Raw genomic sequence first — 20,745 nt, forward strand, 5'->3', positions numbered from 1 at the left:
CACTGAGCCCTTTGGCAGAAATGGTTCTTATTTTTTGTGGTATTGTTCGCTGGTGCACAGTAAATATCCCTTGTTCTTTCAAATTCAGACTGTGTTATCAAAGTGCTAACAGGCTAAGTGTCTTGAATCCATCTTGTCAGTCTTCCAGTTTCCCTTTTTGAATAACGAACACAGCCTACTGCCGCCTGCTGGTACAAAGAGTTATTTCTTCTCATGCAGGGGCAGAACTTACATGCTAATTGGCTATTTGCTGTAGTTTCTGCTGTGAATTCAGGGTAGCTTTTTGGTCAAGAACTGCGATAATCACCACTAGTTCTTTGATGTCTGGGCCTTTAGATATCTGTGTTGGCAAGGCTAGAGACTAAGCTAATCTCGCCGTGTTGTACTGAAGTCAGATGCTAACAACATTAGCAAGCAAGCTGCCTGAGTTGGCCCCATTTGACCCCCATTTCCTCCACTCTTTGCGTAGTACAGTATCTCTAAATATTCAACTCATGATTTATATTTCATGAACATTTAGTACCAGTGCAGGAAGTAATGTGCCCTATATGTAGTGAGCCATAAAGGAGGATGGGCACATCTGAATTTCATGTAGGAGTCAGAAGTTCATGTGTATGTATTGTCTTCTAATTAATTTAGCAGAATGCACAATGTAAATGAAAACTGAAATATTAAAAGGCTTTAAGACTTTAACCAGGGGACCTTCTACAAGCTGGGACTTTAAGTAGTAATTTCAGTGTTGCCTTAAGCCTCCTATATCATTTGAGTTTATAATGGCCTAAGTGGTCCATGCAGTTTTAACAACAAACTTGCAACCTTCAGTTTAAAGTAATTAGGCTACCACAAACTGAACCTGGAGCCTTTGGGCTCCCTGAGGTGTCTGGGGCCCCGGGCAGTTGACCATTTAGCTCTGTTAGTAATCCAGTTTTGGATATGTAAAAATCTGCAGTGCATGATTCATATTATCTGAAAGGTATTACTCTCATAAACTCTCTATAAAAATTGCATATATTAGATAAGATGGGGCATGCTAGGACTTTAAGCAAAAGTAAAAAAAAAAAAAAAAACAAAAACAAAAAACTAAGTCTTAAAGCTATTCTATTTCCCTAAATTACAAACATGCAGGTAGATCATACAAGGTGAGATGAGGTTCGTATGTAATGTGTAAACTAATGTTCCTCCTACATGTCACCGCCTGTGTGTGATCACAGTGAGCCTGAGGAAGCGCCCCTGGCAGTGTAGTGGGAGTGAAGCGCCTCCTGTGTTATTTCCCCTCCTCTCCATCCTTTTACGCCGAACCAGAACCATTCATCTCTCCCCTCCTTCAGGCTTCACATCCGGGTCATCCGCCAGTATCTGTCTCTTGCGTCTGTGTGTCTGACAGAGTAATAATTATTTCATCCGCCGCCGTGCTGTACTGCAGCCCTCTGCCCGACTGCGCGGCTCGCCGAGCGGACACTGCGCCTGGCGTGCACCGGTGATGATGGAGCCACGGGCGCTGTGAAGCTGCAGCCGGTCGCACAAAGGCAGGGATGAGACGGTAGGAGGCTTTTGTATGGGCCAGCCCGCGGTGATTAACTCGCCCTAACGATGTCTAAGAGCCTCAAGAAGAAAAACCACTGGACCAACAAAGTCCACGAAGCGGTGATAACCCGGGGGAAGGAAGGGGAGCTGGGGTTCGAGCTGAAGGGGGGCGCGGAGAACGGCCAGTTCCCTTACTTCGGCGAGGTGAAGCAGGGGAAGGGACTGATCCAGAGCGGCAAACTGGCCCAGGATGAGCTGCTGCTGGAGGTCAACAACATGCCAGTGGCCGGGCTCACCACCCGGGACGTGTTGGCCGTGATTAAACACTGCAAAGACCCGGTCCGCCTCAAATGTGTCAAGCAAGGTGAGATACGATAAACACGAGAGGGGCCAGGAGCGCACCGCCGCGCGGATTTAAGAGGCAGGGAGGCGTGCGTATGTGTGTGTGCTGTGTTTGTGTGTGTCGCTGCTTTGATTAAGATGTCATTTGTGCAGTCATCTGTCAGTCTGCACTGAAGGGGGAAGCCGTGTGTTTAGGTGGACAAAGCGCAGAGCCACGCGCAGGGCCTGTTTGTTGGTGAAATGTAATTACGTGCCGTAATGATGGGTTCAGTCCAGCAGGATCAGTAACTATAATGATTATATGGCAGCCGGGAGCCGCCGCCGTTTGTTTATCACAGTGTCGTTGGTTCGATGCCACAGCCTGGAGGGGGTGTGTCCGTTTAGGCGTCATGCCACAGCCTGCGGTTTTCTCCTTATTTTGGTCGAGGACAGGGCTCGTTTCACCAAACAGGCCTGCGCCGTGGATGAAATGTTTTTCCTCTTTGCTGCTGTTCAGTCTGAGCAGACCGACACACACACATGCACACACACACACACACACACACACACACACACACACACACACACACACACACACACACACACAGACAAGCTGCTGGCTGCCCGTCCTCACTATCACTGTTATTGCAGTGTAATTACGCACTGATGAAAAATTAAACCTGAGTAGCCTAATTACTGTTGAGCCTGCTTTCATATTGATCAGCTCTATAGTGGTTTGCTTTAACTCCCGCCCCCAAATTTCACACACACACACACACACACACACACACACACACACACACACACTCTCACAAACATATTTTGTTTATGAAATGTTCCTGAGCTCAGAAGTGGAAAATAATTGTGCAGGTCTCTTCCAGTCATGCTTTGAGGAGCTTCTGAGTGTTTTGTTATTGTCAGCCCCTGCAGTGCTGTGTGTGATTATTGTGCCCTCTGAAGCTGAAGGCTTGTTTGAATGTTTCCGAGCATGGCAGTGGATTTATAGCAACAGTGTTGACTGAGTGACCTGCTTCTGTCAGCCAGCGTAAAAGCAGACAGGGTCTCTATACGACTAGAACATTGGATTGAAGGAACAGCAGAGGAGATAGTTATCATCACACCCTCTGAGGCTCGGTTTAAGTCCTTATAAGTGGCTAAGAGGGCTGCGTTCTCAGCCATGAAATGAGCATTACAGTGGCTTGTTTCTGGGACATGAGTACAGCAAAAAAAAAAAAAAAAAAAATCAAGGCAGTTTTTTTTATTTTTTGACATTGCCGAGTTTGCTCACAGAGGATTTGTCTTCACACTCCTCGCCTGACTGCTTGCTCTCAATCTCAGTGTTTCTGTGGGTTGCGTCAATGTGATTGATTATTGAGTTAGAGCTGCTGACGCTGTGAGAGCACTGTCCTGTGATGTGTGAGGGGTTAAATGCTAATGTATCAGAGACAGGTCTATTCTCTGCCTCCCTATCTTATCCATTTAAACATGAATCTGTTTATTGAACTTAACACCTCGCACTGTTCTCCAGCTTGAATGTGGTTTCGTCCTTGAGCTCTCTGCTGTTTTCTGCACAGCTTGTTGTCCCCTCCACTGTATAGTTTTTGCTCTGTCTCCCTCTCCCTTGCTGTCATATTACCGTTTGACTTCCATCCAGTGCAGACCGGAGTGTATTTATGGCAGTGTGCTTGCAGACAGTTGCTGAGACACTCACGGCCCGCTGAGGAATCATCAGTCCAGTCGCTCTGCTCAGAGGCCACACACGACCAGAATCAGAGATGGATGACTTGTCTGCGTGCAAAATCTTGTCTGACTGCCCGTGAGAACATGCAAACACACTTACACACTTTAACAGACTTATATCAGCCATGTAGAAACCTTCCTCCTGTCCCTGAGGGAGTGCAGCCGTGACAGTGAGCTCTCAGCCTGACTGTGCACTGACCTCCTCTCACACACTGTTCCATCTGCATTCATCACAGACTTCAGGAAACATGCACATCCAATTAAAAAGGACTGGACGCTGCTTTGTAAAACCTGGTTTATTTGTGGTCCTGCTGCATTCCCAGCCTCGATATAGTTATATGTGAAATATGGACTGAGACGATATTGCTTTCACAAGTCCTGTGCTGGCAACTTTTCGTGCACGTCACAACATGCAGGTGTGATTTGCCGTAAGGGTGTATCAAGTCACCCTCCCTCCCCCGATAGTGTCCATAGATATCCTGTGCTATATATACCATCCTTCAAAAGTCTGGAATAACCCTGCCACAGAAGCTTGACTGGGTACAGTCACATGGCTGAGAGGACCACTCTGTACATCTGAATGGTCTTTATGCTTTAGGTTGTACAAAGTCCTCTGTACAAATAGACATTATTTTGTATGAGGGATTTGTTTTGTGCATAGAGAACAAAAGACTGGTCAATAATTTGACTAGACTGACAATTGAAAGGGCAAAAAGAGACAAAGATATCTCTGAACAACAGTTCAATAACAACAGAGGAAATCACCAGTCATTGGTAAAAGGAACTGGAAACTTAGCATCAAAATGTTTGCAGATTTAAAGGATTTGTTTACCTCTGTGTAAGATGTCTGATGTTTGGTTAACAAGGCTTTTGAGTTAAAAGTACAGCGAGGTCAGTATCACGTGGATACCCCATGTGTTCAGCGATTAAGGGGGTGGGATGCACAACAGCAGCGGCTAACATCCAACACTTAGCTACACTAACAGTCTCAACAAACTCACACTGACAACTCAACTCTGTTGTTAAACCAGTTAATAACCATGAGGTGACGTTAGCCATGTGATGCTAACAGTTAGCCCTGTCATTGTGTGTGTGTGTGTGTGTGTGAGCCATGGACTGTATAAAATGATGGACATACTGCTACTGTCATGTCATCTATTGGTTTGTGGACTCTTGTTTCGATACAGAGGGATGGTATTTCAGCTGTTGCCATCTTGTTTTTGTTTGCTTGTTTGTTATTTTTTTGAGCCAGAAGTGAGCCTATGTGGATGAGAGGGGCGAGCTGTAAAGGAGTGAGGGGGTAGTGAAGCTTTGCAGACAGCCTGTCAGTCAGAGTGGCCCTGCCCTTCATTTTGTGTAACTTCAAACCTAAGCAAAATGTTAATTGAAGATTTATATAAAAATTCAGCCCCTATATAGTATTCATGAGTGTTGAAATGATTGATTGAGTCCAAATCCATTTTTTGCACCAGGCTGTAAATATGTTTGTTTCTGCTGTGAATTTGGGGTTTTAAAATAGGGGTCTATGGATATTGAGTAATTTCTGGAGTCAGCCTCAAGTGGCCATTTGTGGAACTGGCATTTAGGCAGTGGCTTCATTTTTCAGCCCTGGAGGTTGCCACTTGGTGCAAGCTGACTGTGTCCCTGTTGTGGAGCTCATACTCCCGCAATAGTTAGCCTCTTAGCGGAGGCAGAAGTACCAAAGAGATCTCATGATAAACAGAGAGTGAGAGTGGGGCAAGCCCTGAGAATAACGTCATATGAGCCAAACCATAACATAAGATTATGTTAATAAGCATGTTGCTTTAGCAGAACCACTCTACAAACTTCACAATAGAAACACAAGGGTCAGCACTACGACATCAGGACTGACAAATCACAGTTTAAACCTATTCAATCTAACCACTGAGGAGACCAAAGGGTGCCCAAAGTTAAACGTGTTTCCTGAGGATTTAGAGCCCATGTGTGCTGTTGTGGTTCAATAATGATTGAGGGTCAGTCACACTTTTCTGGACTGGAAAACAAAGTCCAAATTGAAAGGTATTTGGAGGGAAAGAAATTGTTCCAACAGCATTCTCCCAAGTCATGCAACACTGTGGGGGCGTCACAGGAAGGCAGTCCAGGCACTCTGAAAATATAGAAACGAGGAAGGAAATATTAGAGCAAATATGTTTCGACTACTGCAGGGCTTCGCCATGGCTTTAAAAACAGACAACAACACTGTGGACCCACCTATATAGTACCAGGAACTAAGAGGAGACTGTCATGACATGACCTAGATAAGGACATGACAGGTGAAACAAATAGAAAATAGTTTTTAAAAAAACTACGTAACATGAGATGAGATAGAAGAAAAAAATCTATATACAGACCTTAGATAGAAAAGCTGGTGACGCCAGAGACATCACAGAAAACATTTGAAGTCCATGTCCTCATTAAGACCAGGAGACTTGAAAGCATCCTGCTGATGGATCTAAAAACCTTCCCTTTAATAGAGTTTCTGTAACCAGAGGTTAAATGTGCTCAATGCCCTCTATGTGTAATAAGGAATCATTAGCGTTATGAAGTTCACTAAAGTGTCTCGCCATGGGGTTGAGTTCTTGTTCTAATGGCATATTTATTGTCAGGAAGGCGATCCCTCAGGTGTCTTTTGTGCGGCCTATGTAGAAAAAGCCCTCCACACATGGACAGGTCAGACGGTATATATTAGCAGTGGTATTGCAATCAATGACATTATTTTGTTTGTAAGTTCTGTCTGTATTAACTGTATTATTCAGTTTGCACAGAGTTGTCGCAGCGAGGACAGTGCATACATTTACAAGTCCCAGATGATTTGATCAACAAAGTGCCTCTTTTTCTCTGCTTGAAAATGAGGACATCAACTAAATGAAAGTTTTAATCATTTATTACTTTGTTTGTAGAGGTCAAAGCTGTTTCAAATGTGTATTTGGGGTCTAAATTATACCATTTTTAGCTGTGTTAAATTAGCCATTAATGACAGGTTAACAGGTGATTCCAAACTTTTGAACTTTGCCAACTAGCTATGAAATTAATAATCAATTTGTCAGTTTTGTTTTGCAGAGAAATGATTTAAATGCGATAGTAGAATTGCCTGGAAAGAAGTGTGGTTTGAGTGTGCATCTCAAGAGGGTTGTTATTTATTCTCCCGCTGTGTGTGTGTGTGTGTGTGTGTGTGTGTGTGTGTGTGTGTGTGTGTCAGACTGCTTCAAGGGTCTCAGTTCTCTGTCATGTAAATGGATGCGCTGTAAATAAATCTCAACTAATGGCAGCATAACAACATAACAACACCAACCTTCGGCAGCGAAATCAAAACAAAACAGAGGGATTTGTACATTTATGTAAGTCATACTCTGCAGCCTCTACAAACCACCTTTTATGTATTTTCTGGATCACATGTGTGAATAATAAAATGAACGAGGGCTGAATTACGTTTAGCTGCTTCAGTTTCAGGTTCCTGGTATCCAGCTGTCACATTGTCATGACTCACTGGGACACTTGAACAGGACAGAGCCATTGGTAATGTTATTACAGTAGTAACACTTGTGTTTGTCCTACTATCAAAATATCTGCTGAGAAAAAAGCCACTGCCACAGTTAGTGTAATCAATAATTTATCTTACATGCATCTCCTATTGTTTCTGAACGTGCATGATAAATATGCTTCCTAACGCCACCGTTGTAAGTCAAATGAAAAATACATAGTTATAGATTTTCTTTTAAATGCCAGTATGTAAATGAGGTACCGGCTGTGTCCATCTGCATGTAATTATCTGATAAACATCTCTCATCCGTGTTCATCTCCCCATCAGCACCATCCAAGCAGGAGTGAAGTGCAAACGGCTGCTCGGCTCAGTGAGGCAGATTTCTAAAAGTGCCATGAAGATCATAACCATGGAGAGGTGTTAGAACAGTATGGCGGGAAGTGTGAACGTTTGTGTGTGTGTGTGTGTGTGTGTGTGTGTGTAAGTGAGAAAGAGAGGTGGAGTTTTAAGAGAAGAGTATGGTGAAGGTGTGAGAATACACACTTTCGGAAACAGAGAAAATTCCATCTTGTGATTTTTCAGATTATTTTTAGCACATGCGTCATTTAAAGAAAAACTCAACAAAATGAATAGATTTTTTTTATATTTATGACGAGTCTTTGTTGTGCTAACTTGTCATGATGACTAATGCACAATGGGCTAAGTATTACAGTGATAGCCTTGTCTTTGTCTTTCCTTTCTCCCTAATCAATCAATGTAGCTACAGATTTCTGTTTACAAGCTTGTATAGCTGCATGGTTTTTGGTTTGTTGGTTCCTTTTCAGTGCTGCTCATCAGTTTGTTTTTCCTGTTTATTCTCCAGTTGTGAAAACAAGGAAAGATGTTTAACAAAATGAAATATGTATCCTCCTATAAATAACCCAGCTCTCTTTTCAGTTGCCTTTAATTGGCATTAATCTCTTGTCATAAATAGCTATGGTGTAAATACAGTGATATAAATAATATTAATGTCAGCTATTTTTAGTCTTGAATTTTTTTTTATTCAGATTACACTAGAGCCATCATCCCAGGCTGAATCCACAACAAATGTTGTTCCTATTTACATAAGAATAAAAAGAAAATCAAAAATGCTATTTTCCCACCTGAAGGTACTTAGCTGTGGATAAGAAATGCAGACATAAAGCCAGAAACATGTCACCGCCTGCTGATATATATACTGCCTGTTTGAAATCTAATTTTCTTCCTTCCAAATTGTGTTTTTGCCTCTCAGAGAGGAGTGTGGAGGAGAAAGACCCCAGGACGTTTCTTCCACTCGGGTTTATGAGAACAACATGTGGTGGTTTTTGAGGAAAAACAACATGAATTCAAAATGTTAACATGCCCTTTAACATCAAAAGTGGAGCACAGCCGGCCTCCGTCACACTGTGCTGCATGCTCTCGGCCACAGCCTATATAGGGCGGGCCAGACCAGGGAGCTCTTATATACTAATAACTGTAAACACAAATTCAGCGGATGAAGTATTAAATATTAAAGGAATACTATGAAGGATTTGTAGACACACTCACCAGTGAAAGTAAAAGTAAAAGCCAACCCCAGATCCACTTTAGTTTGGCATTTTGCTTCACTATATTTGCATTTTTTTGGCACTGTGTCATCTGGATGACTACTGCTTGTGCTCTGGCAACTGGATGCTACCTTTTTATAATGTTCCAACCTCACCTGAGCGCTGTGGGGGTACACACCCATAAACATCCCATACACAGAAAATAAGAATCATATAAGAAAATACAGCACCACACAGTTCTAGTGGGTCAAAGTGATGATTAAAAGGGATTACTTCTGTTTGAGTTTTATACATTGTTCTTTTAAGAAAATCCTGTACAGTATATCTTTAAATATATCGGTAAATTAAATTTTCACTGTAACTTCCTGCATACAGTTGATGCCTCGTCTCCTTAGTTACTGTGGCAACACCTGTCAAGTATTTCCACATGGCACATATGCAGCTCACACTGATAACGGTGGCAGATTTACCGCTTAAAATTTGTATTAACTGACGAAACAACAGGTCCCTGATTTCAGACAGAATAAAACAAAAACAGGCCTTATTTCTAGCGAAAGACAGTCATCGTTTCCCGCTGGAATGACGACTGTTGCCAGCAGATTTTATCAGCTGCAACTAGCTAGAGTAAGCTAATGCTAAAACCCTGCAAGTTGAAAGCAGCCCCCAACAAGTGCCCCAGGGTTTGAGGTCAATTCATCATATCATCATAGTGGCCAAACAGTGGAATTACATCTGTCACATGATGCTGTGTGGCCCAAAAAGATTCTTTCCCATAAGCCCCTTTCACACTGCCAGATTTTCGGCGAATGTTGGGCCATTTTGTCGGCAAGCTGCAAGCGTTTAGACACAGAGCCGGATAGGCGAGTTGATCTGAGGTGCCCAGTTTTCCGCCTCACAGGGTAGTCATATTAGTGGAACCCTTTTAGTTTAAACAGACCGAGGCGGCTTTCTGCAAGGGGAGGGGCTGTTGAAGACTTGTAGGAGGAGCTGTTGATGATGCAGCACGTGCGACCCACTGGAGGTGGATAAACAGGAAATAGCTGATAGCAGGAATTAGCGAGCAGCTAGTAGCAAGAGGGAAACGAAAACAGACACTGACAGACACTGTAAAGATGAGCAACTGGGGAGACAAGGAATTGCACGCCACAACCCCTGCAAAATGACTCTGTTCAGTGTCAGGATTTGATCCATTTAATCTGATAACATTTGGAAAGAGCCGCACAATTGAATCACTTTATCCTGTTCAAGTTAGCGGAGCGCTAAACCAGAAGTAGCCAGTTGGCAGGTGGAAGTCTCTAGTGTGCCTGCTCTATGGGCCACACAGTGCAGAAGCAGTGCCGATCATCGCAGTGATTATATATGTGGCAGCTGAACTTTTTTGGCCTCATGTGCCACTGAGCAACTTTCATAGGAATGAACAGGGTTCCATCTCCGCTGCTTTATCCAGTTCTCTTTATACATCCATTGTTGGATGAGAACTCTGTCTCTAGTTTTAATGCTTCCAAATGACTCTTTTTATAATGAAAACCATGAAGAGAACCATGAAAAGAAGAGAAAATGAGAACCGGGAAAAAAGGTCTCAGATATGCATCACCTGGTTGCTGCATAGACGATATCATGCTAAACAATAATTCTAGAATGAGGCTAAAGCTGTTAGTCATTATAGTGTTATTCAATCTTCACTGTTTGCATCCTTACAACCCTAAAATATACTTTAAAAACCAACACAGATTTATTTTTAAGTTAATTGTTGTTTTTAAGCCTTACTTTTACATAGGAAAGAAAATTTATGGTAAGGAATAATTGATGAGTCTGGTACATGTAAGGCTATCTCATACAGGTTTTGGTGGGAGTTGGTGGGACGTAAGCTCCCAAAAACTGAATAAAGTGCAGAACAGAGCTGCTATATTTAAAACTTAAACTCTGATATATTGGCTGAGCTCCCCTTTCTCTTTTGTGTTACCCTACAAAATTATGCACTTGGCTAAGAACAGGCGCCATGCCAGTGGAAGTGGATGACCACTGTAAGTTATAGGTGTATCTAGTTAGTTGGATATGCCCATGTTTGCAGTTAAAATTGTTCTTTATGCTTGTCTCTGGTATATTTTGCTAAAAAACAACAACACAATCGTCTATATTCTTGAGGGACTAAGTATTGCTTGCATAAAGTGTTGATGTGGAGAATTCTTAACAGGCCTTGTACGTATAGCTACTGTATGGTTTTTAAGCTATGATTAGATAAATGTCAGCACCAATCTCATATTCACTTTCCGTGCAGTGTGAATTAATTGGTGTATAATTAGCATTTTAATGTTTCTACAATGTGGACCTTCAAGAACTGTTTGAGGTTGTCAAGTTTTCTGACTCGGCTGTCCGAGTCTTGCCAGTCCTCTTGATGTGGGTAAAGTATGGAGGGACAGATGGAGCAGAGGGAGAGAAGGCGACCTTCTTCTCCTCTCATGTCGCTTTGTTGATGAGAAGCTTGAAGAATCAGTGCATAACATCCTGTCTGCTCTGTTGGTATTAATAACTCACTAAGAGATGAGTTCTGTCAGAGGCAGAGGATGATTTTATTGAGGCTAGAAGCTGCTGGAGCTCAGCTCAGAGGATCAAACTCAAGCTGAGCCAGCCAATGATCAAATATCTAACTGGTCCAGTTAAGTGAATTAGGTCAATGTAATTCTCCTTACCGTGGACACACTGCATGGGACAATCTGGGGCTATGCTGCTGCATGTGTTTGGGAAATGTATAAGCTGAGTTTGTGTGTTTAAGACGTGACTGAAAGGAGGTTTTGTCAGAACGTTTTGCTGCCCTTCAGTCATAACAGGATCAGAGTTTCTACCAACCACAATGATGTGAAATCCGATACTTCTCTTAGTAATAATGACCTATGATTGGTCTCAGTGTCCTGCCATCATGAGTCTCAGCTGGAGATTTTTGCTTCAACAACATAGCTCTTGTTTTCAAGACAAGAGAAAAGAGTCAGGTTTAAGAGTTTTCCAGAATAACAAGCACATACGTATACTGATGGATCACCATGGCGATATGACTATATAAAGCAGTAGGATGTTGCCATGAAGAGCAGTTCAGCTGGCTGAGATGAAACACCATATTCGTATGATTATTCATGATGTTTGTGTGAGAGTGTGTGTGTGTGTGTGTGTGTGTGTGTGTGTGTGTGTGTGTGTGAGATGTTTATTGTGGGAACAACAAGAAATGATTAGGTTGTTTATGTGTCTCTGACATTTCAGCATCATATCAGCTGTTTAGGTGTAATGACATGATCAGAGACGGGTGGACAGAGGTTTATCAAAAATAATTGGTCATTAGTCTTTCAAGCAGAAAGCTCTAAATTATATGTGGTGTTTATGTGCCTACGCCTGCTGCCTTTTCACTGAAATTCTGTTTCATGTGACGAATGGTAAATGGATGGTGAAAGGACTGGTACTTGTATTTCTAGTCTTCCGTCCACTCAAAGCGCTTTCACACAGAGTAAAAGCGCTGGTGGCCAAGGCTGCCATAAAATGTGCCAGCAATGCCAGGTGCCAGGGAGCAATCTGGGGTTCAGTATCTTTCCCAAAAATACTTTGACATGCAGATTGGAGGAGCCAGGGATCGAAGAGCTGATCTTCCAGTTAGAGGACGACTCTGTCCCTCCTGAGCCACAGCCGCCCCAAATAAATCAATGGATTGATTGACTATTTGATATAACTCAAATCCTATTAAATTCTTTTGGCTAGCTGTTTTTTTTGGCCACAGTACATATATTCATCAAAGGTGAACCAACAGAAATGATCAGCACACTTCTGTCATTTTACATTTAACTCAGGAGTTATAATTTTACAAGGCATATGTGCAGAAAGCAGTTTTACTTACCTGAAGGTCACATGATCAAGTTCAGGTGCTTCAGGTTAATGAAAAACACACTCAGTTTTTAACCATACCTGTAGTTTTATACTTTTGTGGAACATTTTAGTTTATCTAGAATGAAAAGGAGTCAGTGTACATTGCTGAAGTAACCTTGGTTGTATAATAAATCTAAAGCACTCACTCACATACAAAAGGCCATTTTGTGGGTGAAAGTAGCAATGCCTCACTATAAAAACAAGTAAAAGTCCTGCATTCAAAATGTTTACATAAGCACAAGTTAAAGGTCCAGTGTGTAGGGTTTAGGAGCATCTATTGGAAGATATGGTATATAATATTCATAAATATGTTTTCATTAGTTTATAGTCACCTGAAAATAACAATTGCTGAATGAGCTGTATATACTGTATCTACATAGGGAGCCAGTCCTCCTCCACAGAGGGCCTCATGTTTCTACAGTAGCCCAGAATGAACAAACCAAACACTGGCTCGCATTTTTGTATATTCGCATTTTGCCGTTTTTGCATTTTTGTGTTTGCCACCTTAGTTTTCCATTCATGCTTGTTACACTGGAGAAGTTTCAGGTCTGCAACTTCACCACTAGATGGCACTAAATCCTACACAGTGAACCTTTAAAGGTCCAGTGTGAAGGATTTAGGAGGAAAATTGGCAGATATATAATATAATAAGTATGTTTTCTATACTTTATAATCACCTGAAAATAAGAATTGTTGTGTTTTCCGTAGAATAAGCAGCTTATATCTACATAGGAAGGGGGTTGTTGCATATGGAGATTGTTCATGTTCACCACCATGTTTCTACTGTAGCCCAGAGTGGACAAACACTTTAGGAGTGTCCAGAGTGGACAGTCACTGGATCTAGAGAGGGGCATTTGTGTTGTTACGTTTTCCCATCAGCCATCATAGTTAGAAGCCCATCTGCGTCAAGCAGCGCTGGATAAACACTGATATGTGATGTGGAACAGCTGTATTCAGTGATGTTACTGGTTTAAATCACCTGATATGTTTGTTTTGAAGAGGAGGAGACCTCTACGGATAATTCATCACCTGGTAAAAACCTCCTGAGCAGTGAACACTGAAGGAATGCTACCTGAGAGAAGTTTTAGCTTGGTGCAACAACCCTCACCGCTATATGAACCTTTAAAGTATTGAAAGTAAAATGGTTCGGTGCAGAAAAATGGCCCCTTTTGTCGCCCTGACTAAATGTACTCAGTAACATTTCTCCGCTGGCAAGTTGTCACTGCCGACCTCATCAGACTCCTATGTGAGGTCCTGGCATTGTGCCTGTTCCCCCCTCCTGGCCTCAGTCTGAGAGATACAACCATCTCTCACCTCCAGAGATGAAGACAGCCGGGACATCTGGCTCTTCACGACTGCTGCAGCAACGTGAACAGAAAGTTATTCAGTCTGTATGGATCTGAGCTTGTGTGTCAGCTGGCACACACACACACACACACAAACACACACACTCCCAGTATGAGACATGTCTTCAAAATGTATGTACTGTATGTAGCTAACATGGGACTCAGTTCTGTGCTGAAACAAGAGTTCCCGCAGTTTCACAGAATCATATCTTATTCAGTCAGGCATGGCGGCACAGAAGGCAGCGGATGGTTTTCATTCATTGACATAGTGTAGATTAGCCAGCGACGCTAATCTGATAGCTTTGCTGTGGGTTTCAGATCTGAATGAGAAGGATTATAAAAGCTGGCATCAGGAGCCGCTCCAGCTGCAGAACTGAAACTGGTGGATGGCTACCAACAATGTTCTGCGATTCTGTGACTTTCTAAAGAGGCTCACCGTCACTCCTGAGCTGAATATCTTGAACCGGAGCCAACTCGTATACATGTATTATATACACTGAATGTACTGAACATAAGGGACATTGTCAGGGTATTGAGTCAAAGCCCATTTTATACATTCACACCTCAAGTGTTTCAAAATCCTCTAATTTGTTTGCTTCTTTTTATCTGTATGTCAACCTTTGTTTTTACATTTTTAGGAGGAAAATAAAGAGATAATGGATTTTACCTGAATGTACCTCATCATTGTCCCCCATATAAGTGCTTTAGTGGTAATGCATCAGTTCATGAAAGATAAGGATTTCATCGCTGGACTGTTTTGATATGATAATTATGTCCATTGCAGCAGCTCTCACTGGAAGACGCTAATGTTTGTAAGTGCTTCATTTGCATTCAGGATCATTTCATCAGTGCAGTTGAGGCTTTGCACCAGTAGAGGACAGTAGCTGTCTGATGAGTTTTGTGCAGCTTCACTCACTGCATTGAAACTTCAGAGGGGGATGATGTTTGCTTGGCTGCCCAGTATTTTGTATCAATATGGTAAAGGTCTTTAGCGGTCATTCTCTCATCTGACACTGAAATGCTCAGTTACTCTCTATAAAAGCTGTTTCTGGCGTCACAGGGAGGCTGGTGCTTCATAGCAATAACATCCAGCTGGAATGACCTAATGGAGGTTGTATGTTAATATTTTTTTGTTTGCGTCTTATGCAGCAAATCATGACTAAATCATGTTCCTTTAAGCTATAGGCGTGGTATACATTTCACAGTAAATTCACTTAAATGATAATCATTTTAGAGGCACAGTGGTATCTGTCCACACTGGTAGTTTTGATTTGATTTGCCCATTAACTCGTGGACTTGTGAACTTGTCTTCCCAGATTCAGGGATTCAGCTCTTGTAGATAATTGAACTGTCAACAGGGACCACTTTTTTTTCTTTAGCTCCAATGAGAATAGTCCACACTGTATTCCCTGGAGCAGGGACACTTTATGAGATAAAACAAACTTTACTGTTGAATGTTTTAAATGCAAAAATTCAATGCTATTAGCAGCTCACACATAATCTGCTCATCTCCATTGTAATAACAGGGTGGAGGCTGAGCTCTTCTAGACAAATATCTGAAACCTTGGAAAATAAAACCAAAGCTGTCGTCATGGCCAGCTTTTACTAAGAGTACATGAGAAAATGTGTTTTTTGAATTTTGATTACACAATCCTCTTTAATATTATGCATGTTTTTATTCCCAAGGTTGGGTCTTGCTCCCCAAAACTCTTCTAAGTTTAAACAAGCTGAAAATAATGCTCACTACTAGCTGAGTAACAAAGTTATTGCGTGACACAGATTAACAAACCACACTGGATTCAGATGTGTTATAATGCTTCCATTTTAGTGTCGACATTGGTACATTGTTAGGGTCATTTATTTTGATCATTTTACAACTTATACAACTTAAATACACACAAGAAAAATAATAAATAAACAATAATATGTCTTCTGGTATGTTTTGGATCATTGACAAACTAAAGCAAGTTTTGCTAAAGGCAAAGGTGTAGGCTGAAACATCAGGTTATTGCACCTGCCATGTTTACACTAATGGTTTGTACTGTTACCTTTATAGTAATTAAATGAAAGTGAAACTAGCTAAACAGAATATACAGTACAGGCCAAAAGTTTGGACACACCTTCTCATTCAATGCGTTTTCTTTATTTTCATGACTATTTACATTGTAGATTCTCACTGAAGGCATCAAAACTATGAATGGACACATGTGGAGTTATGCACTTAACAAAAAAAGGTGAAATAACTGAAAACATGTTTTATATTCTAGTTTCTTCAAAATAGCCACCCTTTGCTCTGATTACTGCTTTGCACACTCTTGGCATTCTCTCCATGAGCTTCAAGAGGTAGTCACCTGAAATGGTTTTCCAACAGTCTTGAAGGAGTTCCCAGGGGTGTTTAGCACTTGTTGGCCCCATTGCCTTCACTCTGCGGTCCAGCTCACCCCAAACCATCTCGATTGGGTTCAGGTCCGGTGACTGTGGAGGCCAGGTCATCTGCCGCAGCACTCCATCACTCTCCTTCTTGGTCAAATAGCCCTTACACAGCCTGGAGGTGTGTTTGGGGTCATTGTCCTGTTGAAAAATAAATGATCGTCCAACTAACGCAAACCGGATGGGATGGCATGTCGCTGCAGGATGCTGTGGTAGCCATGCTGGTTCAGTGTGCCTTCAATTTTGAATAAATCCCCAACAGTGTCACCAGCAAAACACCCCCACACCATCACACCTCCTCCTCCATGCTTCACAGTGGGAACCAGGCATGTGGAATCCATCCGTTCACCTTTTCTGCGTCTCACAAAGACATTGGAACCAAAGATCTCAAATTTGGACTCATCAGACCAAAGCACAGATTTCCACTGGTCTAATGTCCATTCCTTGTGTTTCTTGGCCCAAACAAATCTCTTCTGCTTGTTGCCTCTCCTTAGCAGTGGTTTCCTAGCAGCTATTTGACCATGAAGGCCTGATTCGCACAGTCTCCTCTTAACAGTTGTTCTAGAGATGGGTCTGCTGCTAGAACTCTGTGTGGCATTCATCTGGTCTCTGATCTGAGCTGCTGTTAACTTGCGATTTCTGAGGCTGGTGACTCGGATGAACTTATCCTCAGAAGCAGAGGTGACTCTTGGTCTTCCTTTCCTGGGTCGGTCCTCATGTGTGCCAGTTTCGTTGTAGCGCTTGATGGTTTTGCGACTCCACTTGGGGACACATTTAAAGTTTTTGCAATTTTCCGGACTGACCTTCATTTCTTAAAGTAATGATGGCCACTCGTTTTTCTTTAGTTAGCTGATTGGTTCTTGCCATAATATGAATTTTAACAGTTGTCCAATAGGGCTGTCGGCTGTGTATTAACCTGACTTCTGCACAACACAACTGATGGTCCCAACCCCATTGATAAAGCAAGAAGTTCCACTAATTAACCCTGATAAGGCACACCTGTGAAGTGGAAACCATTTCAGGTGACTACCTCTTGAAGCTCATGGAGAGAATGCCAAGAGTGTGCAAAGCAGTAATCAGAGCAAAGGGTGGCTATTTTGAAGAAACTAGAATATAAAACTTGTTTTCAGTTATTTCACCTTTTTTTGTTAAGTACATAACTCCACATGTGTTCATTCATAGTTTTGATGCCTTCAGTGAGAATCTACAATGTAAATAGTCATGAAAATAAAGAAAACGCATTGAATGAGAAGGTGTGTCCAAACTTTTGGCCTGTACTGTATGTACATTATATATTCCCTAAAAGTCCCAAACAAAAATTCAGTTCAGAACTTAGTTAAAAAGAAAATACATATATACATATGGTATAAGGACTATGACCCAGTGGATGTGCAAAGAAAATCTTTCACTCTTTCAGTAAGGGAAGCCCAGGCCCCAGTGGTTGACTGTTTGACATTATGCATTGTTGCCACTGACATCTCCATATCCAATAGGGATTGTAGCCAATGATTCTGGGAGAGAGAATGAAAAGACTGCCAGTGAACTGCTAACTTTTTTTTGCTGCTGTAAGGCCAACAAACTCTAAACTATTTTCTTAGATATCACTATTTCCTTCAGGAGAGACTCATTCTGAGAGAACAGTATGTATGTACATGTGCCCATAAATATGAAAAATGGGAAGTCTTTGGTGATTAGATCCCATCATGATGTCATATATTTCAGGAGGGTGGTAAAGACGTGGTAGGGAACTCCACTATGGAGTGTAGATGCTGGTGGTGATGAGGTGAGATGAAGAGGGAGCTGAGGGTCTGGATGTGAAGAGGAGTGGGCTTTTGATGAGCTTGACTCTGGATAAGGTGACTGAAGGTGAATGTGGTGGAGGAGGGTGTGGCAATTCTTCCTAAAATGACATCTGACAGGAGCAGAGAGGAGAACGGATTTAGAGTTTGACAGTAGCAAGGTGAATGGCTAGAAGAGATTGTGGCAAAGTTGGATTGGCTAACCAAGAAAGCCAATGCCCATAGTCAGAACTTATGCTGAGTTTCATTTCCTCTTCAAAACTATTCCACAAATAAACTTATTTGACTCTTATACACTGGTTTTACATTTGTTCTAGTCTTTGTTTTTGTGAACATACGAGTTCCTCATAGTTCCTTCTGACACCCTTATTGGGAGCAACTTCTGGATACAGTCTGGAAGCATCTTATTTTTCACTTTATACATTAATTGTGCAGTTTTTAAGTCCACTAAATCTCTTAATTTGAGAGCATTTGTGTCAATAAATACTTTCTTGGTTGGTTCATGATAATCAGATCTGTTTGTAGTTCTTATAGCTTTCTTCTGTAGCATCAAAATGGATTTGTGATTGTTTTTTATGTATTTCCCCGAAGTAGGTAGGTAATGTGCAGGACTATAGATCCTTTCATTGCCATTCTGTTGCAAGGGCAACATCTTTGGTCCTTGTTTACTTCCTGTCAGCTACCCAGGAAACTATAAAAGATTTTCTAAAAATAGTTTCATGGTCAGGTACTGCATTAACAAACATCCAACAGGAAATACAAAGAGACCCATTTAAAATGTTTGTTGTCAAGTTTGAACTCGTCTATAAAAGAATGATGCAATATGTGTTGAACTTAGACTGAGCATCGCCAGACTGAGATATGCATTTTGATATTATTTTTAATATTTACATCATGTAGTATGTTATGTATTTGAGCTTCTCTGATAACAATAAGAATATTTGGCACAATGATGGTCAGAATAAAATGAGGAAAATGTTCCCTTTGTGAGGAGCTCTTAAGTAGTTTTCCACCTGACTTGTAAGGATGTGAGTTATGGCCCCCTCTCGCTGGCTTTATGTGCTGGGTGTGTGTAATATTTCTGTTCATACAGCTCATCCTTACATATAATGATGAAAAAAAGGAGGAGTCAGGTCGGTAACAGCTGAGCTGAATTCAGTTCATTTTGGTTTGGATTTAGTAGCGTGAAGGGCCCCTGCAGTGATACAGACAGGCTTTATTAGACTATCAGACCATAGCAGCCAAATGAAGAATTTGAAGGGGGAATCATTATGATGCTCAGAGGTGCGGCCTTCTCGCAGCCACAGCCACATTTATTAATTTCTGTATTGACCAGAAACACACCCCTGCTGGTTTTAACCCCTCAGGTTATTGACCGCTGCTCCCCGAAACCAATGAGTGTCTTATTACTCTCTGTTGCCTCTAAGGCTCCTTCTTATCTCTCTCCATTTTTACCCCATTATTGTTACTCAGTGCTATAGAACAGAGATGTTTGAGGGCACACACGCACACCTTTGCAACTCCACCAGAGTTTTATTCCTCTCTCCTCTTCCTCTGCAGCTCTCAGTCAGTCTGTTGCTTTGATTCTCATTAAGATGCATCCTGCTTATTGTGCAAGGAGCGCAGCTTGAACTGTAGAGTGCAATCAGGAGTGACAAACATCTCCATATAGTCGCATTTAAAACAGGAGCTGCCACATATACAAAAACACGCACCTCCTCGTGTCCATCAGTATTTATCTCATCAGCATAGACGTGTAAGGCGAGGTGAGAAGAGGAATTCATTTCCTTGCGGTGGGAGGAGGAGGAGGAGGAGGAGGAGGAGGAGGAGGAGGAGGAAAGTACAAGGAATATAAGGGTTGGCAATTCCTATAACCTTCCTCTTTTAATTTTAAAGTCTCATTTGTAGTGTGGGCTTGTTTCTCTTTATAGTGACTCTGAGGTTGTAAATGTGTGCCTGGCCTTGATTACGGTGCTGTAGAGAAAGACATGGAGGAACATCATCATTAAGACTAGTCTGAGGATGGGGGGGATCAATATTAAGACCTTTAGGAGAGAGGCTCTGTCATTTACTATTAATAATGGGCCCTGCCACCTGCTGTAATAATGCCATTAGGAGTACTGGAAACAGATACTTCATCCACAGCTAAATGGCCTTCACCATACACCCACATGTAGAAACCATCAGGACATATACAGTATAATTCACACACACACACACACACACACGCACACACACACACACACACACACACGCATCCTCTCCCGCTCCCTCTTCCATACACACAGAGGCCTTCTGAGGCCAGCACAAACTACCTGTGCCTAATTGGGACTGTAAAACAAGAAAAAGTGGAATAGGTCAGATCAGGATAGCCTTAACGGCACCACTGGAGAGGTGGATGAGGAGACAAAGGGAGAGAAATTGGGCAACTAAAATGTCAGATGGGACAAAGGAGGGACAAAGAGGAGAAATGAGGGGAAATTAGAAAAACAAGGTCTTTAGAGAGGAAGCCATAAGGAACAACTCTAAGTTAAAAAAAAAAAAAAAAATCAATTTAAGATAAGACAGGACTGTATTCATCCATAAGGATTTTTTGTGTGCTCCAGGTGCTC

General features: G+C 41.8%; 1 protein-coding gene across 5 annotated transcripts in view; it reads left to right on the top strand.

Annotated features, from left to right (window-relative positions):
- The first annotated feature begins 1,297 nt into the window (after positions 1 to 1,297).
- LOC125887652 (membrane-associated guanylate kinase, WW and PDZ domain-containing protein 2-like) overlaps positions 1,298 to 20,745 on the top strand; it is a 108,855-nt gene continuing 89,407 nt past the window's right edge. For 4 of the 5 annotated variants that reach the window (XM_049574632.1, XM_049574633.1, XM_049574640.1 and 1 more), the window contains exon 1: positions 1,299 to 1,888. In XM_049574632.1, the coding sequence (XP_049430589.1) occupies positions 1,591 to 1,888 (298 nt within the window). In that variant the 5' untranslated portion in view covers positions 1,299 to 1,590. Of the gene's footprint in view, positions 1,889 to 20,745 lie in introns of all 5 variants that reach the window. The other variant, XM_049574634.1, reaches the window with a different exon arrangement.

The sequence above is a fragment of the Epinephelus fuscoguttatus genome, linkage group LG4, assembly GCF_011397635.1.
Source record: "Epinephelus fuscoguttatus linkage group LG4, E.fuscoguttatus.final_Chr_v1".
NCBI classification, from domain to species: domain Eukaryota; kingdom Metazoa; phylum Chordata; class Actinopteri; order Perciformes; family Serranidae; genus Epinephelus; species Epinephelus fuscoguttatus.